Source organism: Suricata suricatta, chromosome 2 (genome assembly GCF_006229205.1).
Source record: "Suricata suricatta isolate VVHF042 chromosome 2, meerkat_22Aug2017_6uvM2_HiC, whole genome shotgun sequence".
Classification (NCBI taxonomy): Eukaryota; Metazoa; Chordata; class Mammalia; order Carnivora; family Herpestidae; genus Suricata; species Suricata suricatta.
The window spans coordinates 144,664,816-144,682,022 of NC_043701.1; the positions used below are offsets into that span (position 1 = coordinate 144,664,816).

The following is a 17,207-nucleotide window of genomic DNA, read 5'->3' on the forward strand; positions in this document are numbered from 1 at the left end:
GCTGCTAAGTGCAATCAGTGGGCTCTCTGAGAGTTAGGTTCTGGTCTATGGGACTATAAAATCTGGCTAGAGGGTCTGGCTGTAGGGTCTGATTTGTACTCCTCCACTCACTGACTGCAATACCAGACAGGATACTTAGTTCTGCCAATGCCTCTCTTCCTCCTACTCCTTTTCATTGTATGCATTTTCATGCCCAATATTACTCCAGGAAGAATGTACGGCAATTTATAGGAAAATGTAGAATAAAGTAAGAACAAACAAATCAAAAGGAAATTTTAAACATGTAAGCAACAGAGGAAAGATAAAACAAGTCATAGGCACAAAATGAGTCCTAGAATGAGGCTAAACTAATACACACTATAATAATCTATATTCCTGCTTATGAGTAAGCAGGAATGATAATAGCCACTTCTGGAAGCCAGCTGTTCTATATTCCAGACAGATATAATTGCAGGTCCTTTCCTCTGGTCAATAGTTGGGGAGACTGCTACACAGTAGGTGCTCTATAAATAGCTTTTAAGTTGTTCAACATTTATTGAATGCCTGCCCTGGATGCCATGGTCCACAAGCAGGCTACAGCACTCCAGCCCTGCCATACACACTTAGAAGGTGTAGCCTATAGACCTAAGAGACTGCTTAGTTCCCAGGACTAAGGGAAAAAAAGTTACAGTAGTTCCAGGATCTGTGATTTATATAAGACCTTTTTTTCCTATAAATGGCATAAAGCATTGCTTCCTTGATCTGCCCCCTTTCCCCTCTCAGGCACACTCCAACTAGAGGCAGCTTACGGTCCTATAGGCATCATACAATGGAGAGCCTCTTAAAGAACAAATGGAAGCATTACATTGACAACCTGAGGTCTGAGTGTTCCTTCTAAATAGATACCCGTCTTCCCAGGTAAGGGAGTAGGTTGCTTCCAGCCCAAGAGAGGCTACGACATAGAGACAGGTGATGATAACTCTGGAGGCCAGCACAGCCCCACGGGGGACATTCACTCACAGTCATAGAGCACATGGCCTTCTAATGAAAGCAAAGCATAATAAATCATGTCTTGCCAGAATAACCAGGAAATTGGACTAGCCACATTTTTTAATGGTCACCCCTGGGGTTGAGGGAGCAGACCACAGAGTCTCTACTGGGAGAAATTGTGACTAGAACCCCACAGTCAGTAAGTTGATAGATAATGCACAGGCTTGTTCCAGGGCAAGCCTGAATTTTGGGACCCCATACCCCCACATTGGTCCTGGTCTGCTACATTCTAGGGCCACACGAAGGACATCAAATTACTTCTGCACCCAGCAAGCCTTACAATATTGGAAGGGAGCAAGGTTGAAAATCCTTAGGTTCCCTCTTGGTTTAAGCCTCTGCTGCCCTGACTCATTGAACAATCCAGCCAGGAAGCAAGCTCTCCTCTCTCCAGTGTGTCAACATTCGCGTTAGCAGACTTTCGGGAGATCTCTGGGCAGATCATACCCACGAAGACCCTAAGCGTCCCTCACTAGGTACCCTGTGCTTCTGGAGCACCATCTTGGTGCTGCTGTGTTGTCCCCACCAGCTTCCTTACCATCTGTTCCAGAAAGGGGCTCACAGGTTGATGGTCTATGGAATGCCCTGGGACTCTTGTCTCAGAAAATTAACTGGGGTAAAGCTTAAGAACACCAATGTAGGGGCACCTGGGTGATGCAGTCAGTTAAACATCTGACTTTGGCTCAGGCCATGATCTCACAGTTTGTGGGTTGGAGATCTGCATCTAGCCCTGTGCTGATAGCCCAGAGCCTGGTGCCTGCTTTGGATTTTGTGTCTTCCTCTCTCTCTGCTCCTACCCCATTCACACTTTGTCTCTCTCTCTCTCTCCTTCAAAAAAAAATTTAAAAAAAATTTTTAAAAAGAACATCAATGTAATACATATTCTGGTGAGAAGCCATTCTTTCTTCATATCTTTACTCTGAACAATTGATAAATCTCTACCTCTCCTTCTCCCTTCTCGTCTCTCTGCTCCAGGAAGCAAAGGGAGGCACAGAATGTACATTTGGTTAAGTTCTAGAGAAAACCTAGAAGCCTCATTTAACTTAATTAGTTCTATCTCTTTTCCCAGTTTTGCAAAGGAGCCACTGAATGGATGGGTTGTAGGGCATCCTCCTCAGCCTTTCCCAAATGGGGTTTAGGCTCAGGTACTCAGGATCACAAAAGCCTAACCCACATCTAGAAGGTAGGAGAAGGAAGGCAGTAGGGATTGGAGATCTGACAGCAACATATGCACAAGACTTGCATTCTCCTCCCAGCTCTGCCAGGAGCTGGATGAGTGACCCTCTCTGAGCTTCAGAATATTAAATGAATGATACCTCAAACAACTCTCGCCCCTCCAAATGGATTACCCTCAGTGCTGGGATGCCTGTGTTTACCAGTCAACTGGTGTTGTCCCTATGCCTGGGTATCAACTTTTTCACTTGGACACTTCGGCTGTTTTGGATTTTGATGGACAAAGACAGAACCTGTCCTTTGGATTTCCTCTCTATGCTCCTTAGTCCTGCCCTCTTCACTCACCAGGATGTCACCTCATGGACTTGTGTGAGTGATGACCCCAAGGCATGGATGCCCTTATGAATAGGAGCCCCAGTTAGCAGGCCACTGAGCTTACCAATGCTGCTCACTTCCACCTTGTCTGGTAAGGCCAAGAAACCCTAGCCAAAGGCTAAGATAAGTTTTTCTGGCAGAAAAAGCAGGGTATTGATGACATTATTTTTCGCAAGTAAGGTGTCCAGGTGTCTAGACTGAGCACTTGGAAACTTGATCATGCTCAAGAGTCTAGAGACGATAAGGCTCAAGAAGGGATGGACTCCCACTGGCAAATTACACTGGAGCTTGACAGGCCAATACAAACTAGACACAGTGTTTCATTTCTGGTGGACGGTATCCATGTGCCTTTGCTTACGCTAGAACACCCAGGCCTATAAAACCCTCTCCCCACTTATCCCCACCCCCACCCACCATTTGCTAGTATTATTTACCAGGAGGCTGATCTGGGGAGGAGGCAGGTCCCTTGCCTGCCCCAGCAGATAGCGTCTGTCCCCTCAGCCCCCGTGCACATGGATATGTAATCAATCTGCTTCTCTGACCACACTTTTGTTGAAGACCACATTGATACTTCCCACACTGACTTTGCCCTCTGACAACCAATTTTAGATGTTCCTAAAACTTACAATAATAAGTATTTATTGGGCCCTTGTTAGATCCAATTAATTATTCACTTAATTTTAAAGTCCTAGGCCTATCTGGCTACCTCCTACTCATCCTTTAGGCCTTAGGTGCTCTCCCTGGCCTCCTGGTTCTGATCAGTTGCTTTCCTCTGCCCTCCTCCAACTCTAGAATATCCTCTTAATTGCACTTACTGCCCTGTGCTGGCATTGCCTGCCCACCTCACAGTTCCCAGTGAGACTATGCACCTCCATGAGAAAGGACCATATAATTCCTCTTCTTCATCCTCAGCTGGCATCGTACTCGTTGGGGTGGAGGGAGGAGCATGTGCTGGTACACAGTTGGGGCTGAGGTCACGTGAGGAAGAACTAAGTTTGTGTTGGCTCTTGCCTCCTAAGAATAGGTTATCCTCCAAGCCCCCCTTGTCTGACGGTGCCTACCTCTGGGAGAAGAGGTCCCTGTAGGGGCTGCCGTGCTGCAGGGCGATCCCGTAGCCCTTGCTGCTGACGCTGTTGCCAATGACAGTCACAGAGCAGTCATCGTCCGTTAGGGCTGCGTACTCCACCACTGCCACGTCCCACAAAAAGGCGTAGTTCCCCTTCTTTGCCTGAAAGACCAAAATCACCATGGAGTCAGGTAGACCTGTGTCAGTTTTGAGCACCTAGTAGCTCAGTTGTGGGATTTGCCCTCCAAGGTGGCCCCCTGGCCAACAGCCAGCACAGCAAAGCCACTGGCTTGCCACTCACTGTGTTTAGACACAAAAGGCCATGGTGGTGTCTCCAGTATGCTCCAGGACAGCACACATCACACAGAGGAGTGGGAAAGGTGAGTTGTAGGTGGGCTCTGAGGCTAGCCACCTGCTCAAAATGGCAGGGACCTGTTTCTCAGATTAGCAAGGTCACCTTGGAAAGTGCAGGAAGTCTGATCCAGGGAATTGAGATTTTCTGACCAGAGATTTAAGGGGAGTGTAATAGTACCCATTCAGTATTTCTACTTGGAAACTGGCTGAGCCCTGCTTATGGTGAATGTGGAAGATGACCCTAGGTTTAGTGCCCCCTGAGTGGCGATGACTTAATATCTAAGTCATGAACTTGAACTTTCTATACATAGAGAAGAACCTATAGCAGAGTCCTGATATTTATGGTGCCAGGCTGTGTTTCTGCCATGTGCCTTCCACTGCCCACAGAAGAGTGTCCCCATGCATACAAACATGCACACATACATACATGTGCAGACACCCAGGCACACAAGCAAGAATGCACACACACACACACACACACACACACACACAGAGGCCCACATGCACACACACAGGAGGTTTCTCTATCAATGCAGTGGTTGCAGATTATTCCATTAGAAATTTGCCTGTGGCCACGCTAAAGTCCCATCACACCCATCCACAGCAGACCTTCATTTCTATCCTGAGCCTTAACTCCAACTTTGCCTGGAATTTGGGCACTTGGAAGAAATTGAGCTGCTCTGCTTTTAGGAAGGAGATGCAAACTAGGCACTTGGCTGGCTTAAAATAGAGCATAATGTTCTTAATGTAGCCAAGTGCCTGGTTTTTCTTCTATAGTGAGCACATAGTTGCCTCTTTATCACATCTTCCCTCCCACCACAACTCGCTCGCACTAGGTGCCGGAAGGCCTCAGTTTGGGCTTGGTGGCAGAGCTGATCACAGACAAGAGATCAAGCTGGCACACTACATGCTTTGCAGCATCGTTCTGGGCATTGTGCTGATCTCTTGCATCAGGTGAGTCTTCAGGTCCACTGAGACTTTCCAAAGAGTGCTATTGTTACTTAGATGAAGGTAGTCAAGATTTTACTTCTTTTAGGACTCAAAGTGCCTGTGGGCCAAAATGGCTCATTTTCTCTTCAGAAGTTTTCCATCAGAAGGATTTGTGAGCAGAGCGTGGCATCCCCCATCATGAAGAAGCTGCTACTGGCCATTCAACAATTTTGCCCAAAGACCTTGTAAGAAATGACACACACAACTGTGCCACATATGGACTTGAACCTCAGGGAGCAATCCAAATATTACATCAAAGCTGCATTCCTTGGCCCAGCCAATTTCAGAAGTCCCTAAAGGACTTTGACCCAGGTTGCAAAATTACATTCATCTCTCTCCCTCCACATGGGAAGATAACAGTCTTTGAAATTTTTTCCTGCTGGCAAACAAGTTTTCTCTTGAAAAGATATAAATTTTCAATCTCGTAGAATCCAAGTTTCTCAGCAAAATGTTGACTTATGACCTAATATTTGGCTTCGGTCTGACTTTGGAGCATTTCACATCCAGGCTTGCAATTCAACATGACAATCAGACATTGTTATTTGTACGATTTCAAAAGGGCATGTCATGTTGAAGGAAGAATTAAGATCAGGTTCGTTTCCACCTTTCAAGTGATGTTCCAAGAAGGAGAAGGAAATAGGCTGGCTCAGATTGAGTGGAAACTGACTCGACAAAAATCTGGTGCAGCGATTCTATGGGGGCACTTAGTTTCCTACAAGGGGACAAGTGTTTGTGGCTCCGGTTTGGGCTCAGTGACAGGTGAGCGCAGCTGCAAGAAGGAAGCATTTATCGTCTTGCTGGCCTCAGCTGAGAAGGCAGGAAATACATGGATGGGATGCTGACAACATCTCAGCTGCTAATCCCTTAACCAGGAAGGCAGTCAAGAAAGAGGGGAGAGTAGTTCTCTTTCTTGAGCTGGCGAGTCTTCCCATTTAAAAAATTTTTTTTTACTGTTTTTATTTATTTTTGAGAGACAAAGAGAGAGACAGCATGAGCAGTGGAGGGTCAGAGGGAGAGGGAGACACAGAATCCAAAAACAGGCTCCAGGCTCTGAGCTGGTTGTCAGCACCGAGCCCAACGCGGGGCCCGAACCCACAAACTGTGAGATCATGACCTGAGCCGAAGTCAGATGCTTAACCGACTGAGCCACCCAGGCACCCTGAGTCTTTCTATTTTAAAACAGACACTAAAGTTACTATTATGTTTATGTCTACATCAAGGAGCATGTGGCCTGTCCCTAATCTACTTGACAACGCCTGAACGGGGGGCCTGGAGAGGCTGATGTGCCCCATCTTCTTCGTGGACCACATCAGAGGCTCCAGCTGCATTGGGCTTTAGCCTTATGAAAATATTCTCCATCACCAACATCCCTGCCCCATTTCCTCAGCATCCCAGAGCTTCCTACATCCTCTTCCTAGCCCCATGCTGAGTAAAATGTAGCATCAGATCATTCCCTGGGTCTCCCAAGCCTGCCAGGCTCCAGGAAAACTTTCTGGACCTTGTAGATATCTCCCCATGTTCCTAGTGTGTCAAAGACCCTGTGTAACACAGAAGTCTTCTTAGGCCTGGCCATGCTCTCAGGAACATTCAGATGCCAACTATAAGAAGCCCAAACATGCTACCCATCATGGTTATATCCCCTTTATGTAGGCCCCATACACACACCCCTGCCCAAAATTCTAAGACATGCTTCTCTCTTAAAGGGTCAAAACCAGGTTTCCATGGGGTTCTATTTTCTACTTTCTTATTCTATGCTGCTTATCCACGAAGCCTGGTGTGTGTGTGTGTGTGTGTGTGTGTGTGTGTGTGTGCGTGTGCGTGAGTGCCTGTGTAGATGTACACAGAAATATATGTATATGTAGAAGCATATATGTATACACAAAATTAAAGTAGTGGAAAACAATAGGATGGATACAGTGTTATTACTGTTCTGTATACATGTGAAATGTAATCGGCCAAAAGATGGATAGGATTATTACATAACGGAGTGGTATTAGTGATTCCTAGGACAAGCTGGTTAAAGGTTTTTCTTTAATCTTGTTACACAATTTATGTTATCACACACTACATAGGCATCAAGTCTGGTCTCCATTCCCCTGTGTGCCCTTGCCCATCAACACAACACAGCAGCCTGGCAGGGCTCTCCAATTTCCCAGAAATTACCCACATATAGCCCTTATTTCCCTGGGCTGCATCTAAACATTTTGCTTTGTTTCATTCTCCCCTTTCCCTAAAAGGGAAAGAAAAAGCAATTGGTTTAAACATAAAAACCAAAAGATGTGAAGGCTCAGGGACAGGAGGAAAGGAACAGCTTTGATATTAGACACAGTCAAAGGCATCTGAGCATCCAAGCTCAGGAAGCTAGGATAGCAGCAGGTAGACAGGCCACCCCTGACTTATCTCCCTGCAAGGGTCTTAGCAAACAGGATCCAATCCCTTCCCTGAAGTCCACTCTGTGCCCAGTCCACATGCACGCTGGAGAACAATGAATGGAAAGGGATGGAGATACAAGGGTGCCTGGCCCCAGCATTTAGAACATCCTTCAACACGTGGGGTGATGTGGTCAGCCTCTATGGTTGGAGGAAGGTTCGGCACAATAAACAAAGCCACAAGTGAGCTGGAATATTGGATGGCTCCCTCTCCATTGCTCCACACCGAAAATAAAATGAGATTGCTTTGCCTTTCACTGCACCACTGATTCTGCCCTTCACAGAACTCACTGGGAGCACAAACTTCCAGAGACAACAGCCTTCGAGGCAAGAACTTCATTATGCTCTTCCACTCCATTCTAACTGCTTTTGGAAAAGGGCAAGCTACCACATTGCTCCCCCAAACAAGAATGCTGGAGCTACAAACATCAAACCCAAATGTTATTGGAAAGGAAGTGCTGAAGGAAATCAGGGGTCTGCAGTGCCAGGTACAGGGATGGTGCAGAGACCCTGCTGGATGCCAGGATCTTCAGAGAACTGATTCCTTTGCCGTCCTGGATATAATCCTAAAGGGCAGAATATCCATCCCCTTTGACAGATGAAGGAGAATCAAAGTGACTTGTCCCAAACAAACCCAGATCAGGAAAGGCAGAGCAAAGTCAAGGTGAGGTCCCTCTGGCTCCAAAGAAGGCTGTGCTGTCCCCTCTTCCCTGTTTGGAAGGGCTGGGGAAGTTGGTCCTGGTGTCCTTGCTCTCTGAGCACTTCCCTGGGCAGTGTCACTGGTGACAGAACACATTCGGATGGCAATGACAGTCTTTCTCCAGCTTTGCAAACATGGTGGCTTGTGGAACTGCTGAATGCCTATGAGATGGAGGTCATAGGACCACACCATCTCTGGATGGGGTTGTCAAGGATATCAGGGACTCCTTGGACACTTGATGCAACCTCATGTGCATTCACCATCCAGAGGCACACCTAGCGCTTCTCCCAGAATCTACTTTCACCCCAACAAAGTGGAGCTTGGCCCTCTTCAAGTGTCTCAAGTGTTAGCTTCCATGCTCACGTTCATGAACTGGCAATGCATTGCCACGCACAGCCTGAACCCTGGCTACAGTGACACACGCACCAAATCACAAGATGCACAGTGAAAACCCAGACCATCTGTGGAGAAAAGGACAATTTTACAGTCTGCTGGTAGGAATGTGGGCTGGCATGATATTTCTAGAATGGCAATTTGGTGGGGAGACTCAAACGCTTTTAAAATGTGCATATACAGCAATTCCACCCTTAGGGATCTATCCTAAGGAATTATTCAGTTTCTGAAAAGATGTTTGCACAAAAATTTTCAGAGTAACCCTGTTTAAACTAGCAAGAATTGGAAATAATCTAAATGTTCAACACTTGAGAATCAACTGGGTAAATGATAATATTAAATGATGGAATATTACATTACCATTACCACGGAGTCTTAAGAGAGCAATGATTGCTAAAAGAAACAAATGTCCGAGGCAAACAAGGGCCAGCCTGGGTCTGGCTCCAATGGTATGGATTTGAATCCCAGCTGCACTGCTTGCTGACAGTGTGAGTGCAGGCAAATTGCTTAACATCTCTGGGCCTCAGTTCTCATGGATGCAAAATGGTCCATAGCTTACAGAGTTCTGATGAGGATTGAATCCCTCAATAAATGTGACCTGCTTGGACCTTCCCTGGCCTATGGTGGATGCTAAATACATGAGAACCAGTATTATGCTGTTTGGTGCAAAAGAATCTGTGACACTGGAGTTGTTGGATTGTGATATCCTTTTTAAATCATTATATAAAAATAGTTTTTATGTTTATAAAGAAAGAAAACCAAGCACCAAATAGCAATATGGTCATATTGGGTAATGCCACCATGGGTGCTTCTGTTGGTTTCTTTTAATCTGCCATGTTGTCCATGCTTTCTGCGGCTCAGCAAGCATCTCTTCTGTGACTGCCGCTATCCAAGAGGGGAATTTTAGTGATTCAGCCCCCTTCCTGGAGCACAATGTAGTGAAAAGAGAAGAGTTGTAGACAAAGACAAACGCAGGGCCACATCCCAGCTCTTCAGGGAACCTACAATCTTGGGGACCAATAATTGCTTCCTAGAGAGCTATTCTGACTGTGAAATTACAGGACACAATAAACCGTGCCTGGCAATAGTGAGGGCTCGATTCAAGCTCCCTCTCTTCCCTTCTGCAGTCCTCAGCTTGATTCAGGAGACTGATCTGTCAGCTGTTATGGGAACATCTATCTTCCCACACACTCCCCCCACAGCCATTGCTCTACCTTGACCAAGTTGGCAACATGCTTTGTGAGGGCCTGTGGTGTGTGTGTGTGTGTGTGTGTGTGTGTGTGTATGAGTACCACAGCCCCCAGGGAAGCAGCAGAGAAATGAACTCAGGTACTAAGGACCTGGAGAACCACAAAAAGTTTAAGATAAACAAACTATCAGCAGGGAAGGAGCCTACCTCTCCTGTTCTCTCTGAACAATGGACAGGACGTCCAAAATGACATGCAAATATAGGGCAGACAATCAACAGGACTTTCAGAGGTGGTCACAAGCTAACCTCAGGTAAGGACACCTACTACCCACAAAGCGTGAGAAAATGACCATTTACCCCCAGATCAGCCCCAGAGCAGGAGAAGCAGGAAAACCAGGGAAGGCTCCATGGGAGGAGGAAATGGCAACATAACTCTCCCACAATTAGTGCAATGGCTGCTCTTCTGAGATGTCCAAGGGTCACGAAGTCAGTTTGGCTCCTGGCTTCAGACCAGAATGAACAGGATGGAGCTGAACAATGAGATAAGACAACCAAAGGGGCAGCAAGACCATTTGGTATGGGGATGTCTTGTGTGTGTGTGTGGCATGAGTGCAGGTGTGAGGGCAATCCCATAGGTTTGTCATGGGGGTGGCAGTGAGGCTGCCCATTACCTGAGTGACAGGACTGGGATAAGGAAAATTTCATAAGGCTACAGCAGCATAAAATGGCTCCTGACGGCCAGACATTAGGCCTGCAAGATTTCTGCAATGTTGCCTGTCCCATCCTGGTATTCTTGTATCCTAGAGTAACAAAGTCAATGGTGAGGAACACACAGGGGGAAGAGAGGATGGCAAGTAATTCTTAGGCCACCAATGTTCTTACTCTTATATTGTCTTTTCTTTGATGCCTTAACTTCCTTTATAGAATCTTTAGCTCCATTTCATAGAGAGTAAGGCCTGGTATGTCAATGATAGCAAAAGTCTAGACATGGGCAGATCAGGCCTTCTTCCCCTAGTGCCCTTGGCCAGTAACCTGAAACCTGGGACTGCGAGACCTCATCTAGAAGGCAGGAATAGCAAGCCCACCTCACAGGCTTATTACAGAAAGAGAGTGTATGGAAAGTGTCTGATGCATTGAAGGAACTCAAACAGTAAGACTGTCCTCATTATCATGATAATTAGCAGCATCATCCTTAGAACTTAAAGCTTGGATACCCACCAGCCTGGTAAATTAGAAAGACTGTTATCCTGGATGATAGTCTTGGCCCAGTTGCTGACTCACTACTGATTTATAAATATGGAAGATAAACTCAGATGGTCCTTCAGGTCTTCTCCTGCTTTAACATCCTCCAAGTCTATCATTTAGACCAGTGGATCTCAAAGTGTGTTCCCTGGACCAGCAGCATCAGGATCACTGGAGAACTTAATAAGAAATGTAAATTCTCAGGCTCCATACCAGATCCACCGAATAAGAGACTCGGACTGGAGCTCAACAATCCAATAATTTGTCCAGGTGGTACTGATGGGTGCTAAAGCTAAGAAATCCAAGGATACAGAGACCTTTGTGTCCACTAATTTCTGATCTTCTCTTGAGAGCAGGTTTAGAAAGGGTGAGAGTATTATGACTGTAGGGTCATGAGTTGGGGCACTAAATGGAAGAGCAAAAGTCATGGAGTTGAAAGACCAAGACTTTTGAACACAAACACTAAAGGAAAGTTACATTTTATATCTTCTTCCTGCAAAGTGCTCTACTAAGGGCTTTCACATACATTCTCTTCTTAGAAAGTTCAGAATAAACTTCCACAGAACAGACTCTGTCAAATTCCCAAGAGGATTGAGGCTCAAAAAGGACCATGCCCAAGACCACAGAATCAGCTATTGACAGAGATTGAATGTCTCCCCAGGTCTTCTGGACTGCAAATGGCCTTCCACTCTCCCAAATCAAAAGTTCAACATCAGTAGCCCTGAAGAGCCACATAGAGCCCCTTGAGCAGCTGTCTCTGTTATTATACTTATTTTTTTCCCCACCAGATTCTTGCCAAGCTTTTGCTAATGATGTTTAGCCTCTAGCACCTGACTCTATGGAAGCCTTATTGTCGCATTCCCTTCTTGGGCCTCTAACACTCTGGGAGAAGTAGTCTTATTTAGTGAATCAATTATTGTCTTAGTGAGAAGAGATTTCTCACATCTCCAAGGGAGAAAGAGTGAGTTCAGTATAAAGAAAAAAGAAAAGTCCTAACTTGGAAGAATCAATGGCTTCTTCCTCAATGTCTAAAATTGTACACCATCAGCAAAACCAGGGGCCATAAACAACCTCCCCAGCAGGGCAAAGGGATTTTCAATGATTTGTCAAAACTTTAAATTGTCCAAAGACCATGATAAACAACAATCTAATCTGAGTTCTTCCATGGGAAAGATTAAGAATGATCTAAAAGAAAGAGTAAATTGGTTTGCTTAGATACAAAATAGATTACAAAGAGAAAAGAATACAGGATGAAAAATGTCATCCTGGGGAAGGGAAACAACTTAAGAATACATGAATTCAGGGAGCACAGAGGACAGGCATTCATATAGTTAAACATCCTATGAAGAAGCACAGGGATAGAGCCACACAGCTACTCCCTGTGCATGTGTGTGTGTGTGTGTGTGTGTGTGTGTGTGTGTGCACAGTTGGTGCCGGATAAATATATGTAAAGTGACTAATGAAGAACTGAAGGCATGAATGCTAGGATATGGGAAGCCTGGGGGCTTGAATCAAAGCAAGTTGTGCTGGATATGTCCTGTATGCCCCTTCAGATTTGTCCTTCACTTTTTTCCATCCTGTTCTCTCCTCCACAGGCTGACCTCTATGGACAGCATCAAAGGGTACCCTTGGGACACTGGCTAAAAGTCACTTTCTAAGATCCAGGACTAAATCAAATATTAATACTTATAAAACAACAATCATAACAATAAACCTCACTTTTTCAAGTGCATGTTCTCAAACTTAAGAGGGCATGAGAATCACCTGGAGGACATGTTAAAATAGAGAGGACTAATCTCCACCCTGCTCCCCTCCCTCAGCTTCTGATTTACTGGGTCTAAAGTAGGACTCAAGGATTTCACTTCTAACATGTCCCAGATGATGCTTATATTGCTGGTCCAAGGACCACACTTGGAGAATGAAAGTGTTAAAATACTTGTAGTGCCCTACAAGGCACTGTACCAAACCCTTACATCACCTCTCATCTTTATGATAACTCTGGGAAGACTCCGAAGTATTATTCCTATATTTCAGAGGAGGTAACTTTGTTGGGGAGTTACCTTGCCAAGGTCTCGCCTCTAGCACAAAAGGGATGCAAGAACCAAACCCAGTTCTTGTTAACTAAGATCCCTCACTCTCCTCACCTCATTTATGCTGCTTTAACTGAGCACTTGACTTCTTGGAGACAAAGTTCAAAGGAGACCCATGAAACTACACCCTGAGGCCAGGGTGGCTTTGCCATCTGTAGCCACATCTCCTCTCTGTTTCTTTAGCCATAAAATGTTGCTGGGAAGTGGCCATTCAGACTGTGCCAGAAAGAGAGACAAGTAGTAAAATTGTGTGTGATCACCATTAATATTAAAGACTACCCCTCAAAGTGTTGGGAGGCCATCTCTGTGGGTTTAATGTTGAAGAGTCTCATTCTCTAACCCCATTTGCAGCTTAAGTATTCCTTTATGACCTTTGCTGAAATGTCAACCTTGAGAGAAAAAGCTCACACAATAGCCTGAAAGCACTTTGAGGAGCTACGAAAGAGGTCACATTCTGACCAAAGATTGAAATGGACTCCCATCCCTCACAGAACAGACTCTGAGCTCTACCTGGCAGGATTTACAGCTTTGTAAAGTCAAAGAATCAGAAAGATTCACCACTGGAGGGGTCTGGAGGGGGCACTGCCTGAATAGGAGCCTGCCACATGGCCCAGGGACACCCAGCCCTTACTAGAAAGCACTGTGATTGCTTCTCATCACCTCTCGCATAACTAAGCTGAGGTCTGAGATCTGAGCTGTACAGAATGAGTCCAAGACCTCTTCCATACAAGGATTCTTCAAATACTAGAGATAACTAATTTCACAGCTCAGGGTTTTCTTTATCAGGCTTCACACCATTTCTGATTCCTTTATCTGATCCTCGAGAGGCACAATCTTCAGGACTTTTAGTGTTCTTATTACTGTCCTTCATTTAAGGTTATCTATCCCTCATTGCTCTCTGTCTCTGTCCATCTCTGTGCTTGTGTATGTGTGTATGCTCTCTCTCTTTCTCTCTTACACATTAAAATTTTAAAATGTCAGGTTCAAAGCCAATCTTAATACCTTTATATTGGAAAGTAAAGAGACACCGCATTACAGCCATCCATCCCAATGAGCCAAATAGGTTTTATATTATTGATGATGCTAATAATGATGAAATGGTAATAATAGTAGTAATAATAATGAACTTGTGGATGGGAGAAAGAGTCTGATCATCTCTTAACAAACTGCTTAACCTTTTTGTGTTTTGCATTCCTCATTTGCAAAATGGAAATATCACAAAACGCCATTAGTGATGAAGACAGAGTACGTAAGCACCATGCCACATGGACTTATTTCTTTATAACTGCTATTTTCTTTCCTCCCTTTCTCCCTTTTTGTTTCTCTGCAAACAACATTATACCAACAAATAGAAATAAAAATAAGCTAGACAAAAATTGCCAACAGTCTGGCTGACGCAATAAATCAAAATAGTTTTCATTAGCAATCGTTTCTTGATTTGGAATCAAATAAAAAAACAAGTCAATTCAAAATGTAAAAACTTAAATCATAAAATGCAGAGCAATAATACTCAGTGGAATGAACAGAATGGAATCAGCCCACATTTACAGCCAGCATGAAGGTGAAGCGCATCAGGCCTGGGTACAAAGCAAATTACGGGGCAGATCAAATCTGAAAAATAAAATCAGATTTAAGGGGAGTGAACATCCTCCCACCCTCTAATGAGGAGCTTGAAAATAATCAAAGTTAGCATGATGGCACAGATACTGGTTTGATTCCAAAGCTTACCCTACCAAATTATTAAAACTGCAAAAGAAAGTAATTGAAGAATTCATAACGAGATTTGCTTGGCAATGCTCAAAACCCAAAGCAAAGTAATTTAATAAGGGAGGCACAGTGGGGGTTTTCCTTGATCTTTGGACTGTATTATCCCAAACCAATCATCATCAAACAGAATTAAGCAGCAGGGTGTTATGAAGGGACCAACTCAGTCAATTGTATGGGAACCTGCTCCAGGAGACTGACTAAGCTGCCCTGGCCTCTGTGCCCCTCCTCACCCTTTCCTGCCCTGTCTACCACTGGGTACCAGCAATCCTGCTCATTTATACTGAAGAAAGATTCACATGCCTGCATTTCTGCACACTCTCATTAGTTACTCATTGAACATTTGTTCAATTTAAAAAGGATAAAAGGCTATGGGTGTCCATGTGTTTTGCTGCTATGCCTACCTCTGCTCTAGGCCCTGAGGACAGACAAATGAAGAAGAGACAGCCCTGACTCTAAGGAGCCTCTGAGTCTAGCGGAGGATGTGACAAAGCAGGGCACTAAGGATGGGGTGGTATCTGATGAAGCTGTGCTCTAGTATGCACAGTGTGATAAGGAAGCCCCTGGCCCTGGCTGGAGGAAGGAGGAGCTGGGGGTGGGGTAGAGGGCCAGGGTCTCAGGAAGAGTGAATGCTTCTGGTAAGGCTAGAGGAATAACTAGGAACCAGCCTGGCCAACCAAGAAAGGGAATGATGTTCCAAGCAGCAAGTACCATGGTGGTGTACCAGGGAAGGGAGCGTGACAGGAGGTGCTCAGGTTTCCAGGTGAGTGGAAGGCAAGAGGTTTTCCTCTGACCACGTCTCTCTCTCCATTTCTGCAAGATGCCACAGATAATCATATAGGTGCTGGAGTGAGAAAAATACTGAGCTCAAACCCTGGGTCTCAAATCAACTCACGATTGATTTTCAGAAAGTCCCTTGTCGTCTTCAAACTTTAGTGTTCTCATTAATACACAGGTTGTGTTGAAGCAAAAGTGAGCTAAAGCATGTCAGAAACTTAACACCACACCTGAGTCATCCTAGGCCTCTCTAATGGTAGCCATAATGGTTATATTAATCTCTGGATTATCCTAATATTGACCCCAGCCCCAATATTAGGAAGGAAAGCCCTGGATAAAGTAAGACAGGAAACAAAACTCTTTTATTTTATGAATAGCATACCGTGCAAAATAAGCCTTTATCTTCATATTGACCTTAAATCAATTCTAACTCAATTTTAGGAGGAAAATAACAAGCCCACTTTTATATATTAACTGAACTCAGCAATAGTAAATGAGTTCATGTACAAATGAATGGGTAAGAAACAAAATAGCTCAAATAGTAAATTGTTGCAGAAATACATATCTGAGAAGAGATTTGTATGTGTATCAATCTGATTATTAAATAAAGGTAGATGTGTAAGTATGACCTTAAGTCTAAGCAGGATCTTACTTTTTCTCAAACCCACCAAATACATGGATCATTGATGGCAATATCTAACGTGAGCCAAGGGAAAAAGTGACTTGAAAAGGAAGTGATTTCTTCTTCATCTGAGTTCACAGAGATAATAAGAAAAATAAAACAAAAATACATATGTACCTATATAAAAAGAAAAAGGGAAAATCACAATAGAGAATATGAGAAAAATAGGAAAAATGCAAATTTATAAAAAGATTCTTCCTATCCACAAGGATTTGATGGGGGAAATATTGAAACCTAAGTATTCTTTTGATTCCAAACATAAGAATGTAATTCAAAGTTCTACTTTTGGCAATACTCAGCAATATTTTGTCAAGAGCTTTAACTGTTTTTTTATGTCCTTTTTTGATAGTGTAATTCTACTTTTGAGGATTTTACCTGAAGGGATAAATGTGGTAACTGAAAAAAACATTATACATGAAGATGTTCATTATAATGTTATTTATATGTGTGAAAAATTAGAAATGGCCCATATGACAATCAAGAAGAAAATGTTTAAATAAGTTATTTTACATCTACTTGATGAAATGTTAATTATCCACTAAAATAAGTTTTATAAAGTTTTGTAATTGTATTAGAAGAACACAGGATAAAATGTATTTTCTATACCACCATAATTATATATAATTTTGTAGAGATTTAAAAAAACTAGATGGAATTATACACAAGAATCCTTGGACCCTTATTAGGATGATGAAAATTGGTTGGTTCTTTTTTGCTTATTTTTAGAAATACTCTAAGCTTTCCTTAATGGTGATATATTACATTTAAATTTTAAATCTCTAACCTAAGATTCCCTCTTAAAGCTTCATTACTTTTTTACTTTATTTATAGTTTATTGTCAAGTTGGTTTCCACATAACACCCAGTGCTCCTCCCCACAAGTGCCCTCCTCCATGCCCATCACCCAAAGCCTAATTACCTTTTTTTTAAATGTTCTTATTTATTTATTTATTTATTT

General features: G+C 43.7%; 1 protein-coding gene across 1 annotated transcript in view; it reads right to left on the reverse strand.

Annotated features, from left to right (window-relative positions):
- GRID1 (glutamate ionotropic receptor delta type subunit 1) overlaps nucleotides 1-17,207 on the reverse strand; it is a 693,764-nt gene that overhangs the window by 16,481 nt on the left and 660,076 nt on the right. The window contains exon 14 of the mRNA XM_029919939.1: nucleotides 3,636-3,802. Coding sequence (XP_029775799.1) covers nucleotides 3,636-3,802 — 167 coding nt within the window. The remainder of the gene's footprint in view (nucleotides 1-3,635; nucleotides 3,803-17,207) is intronic.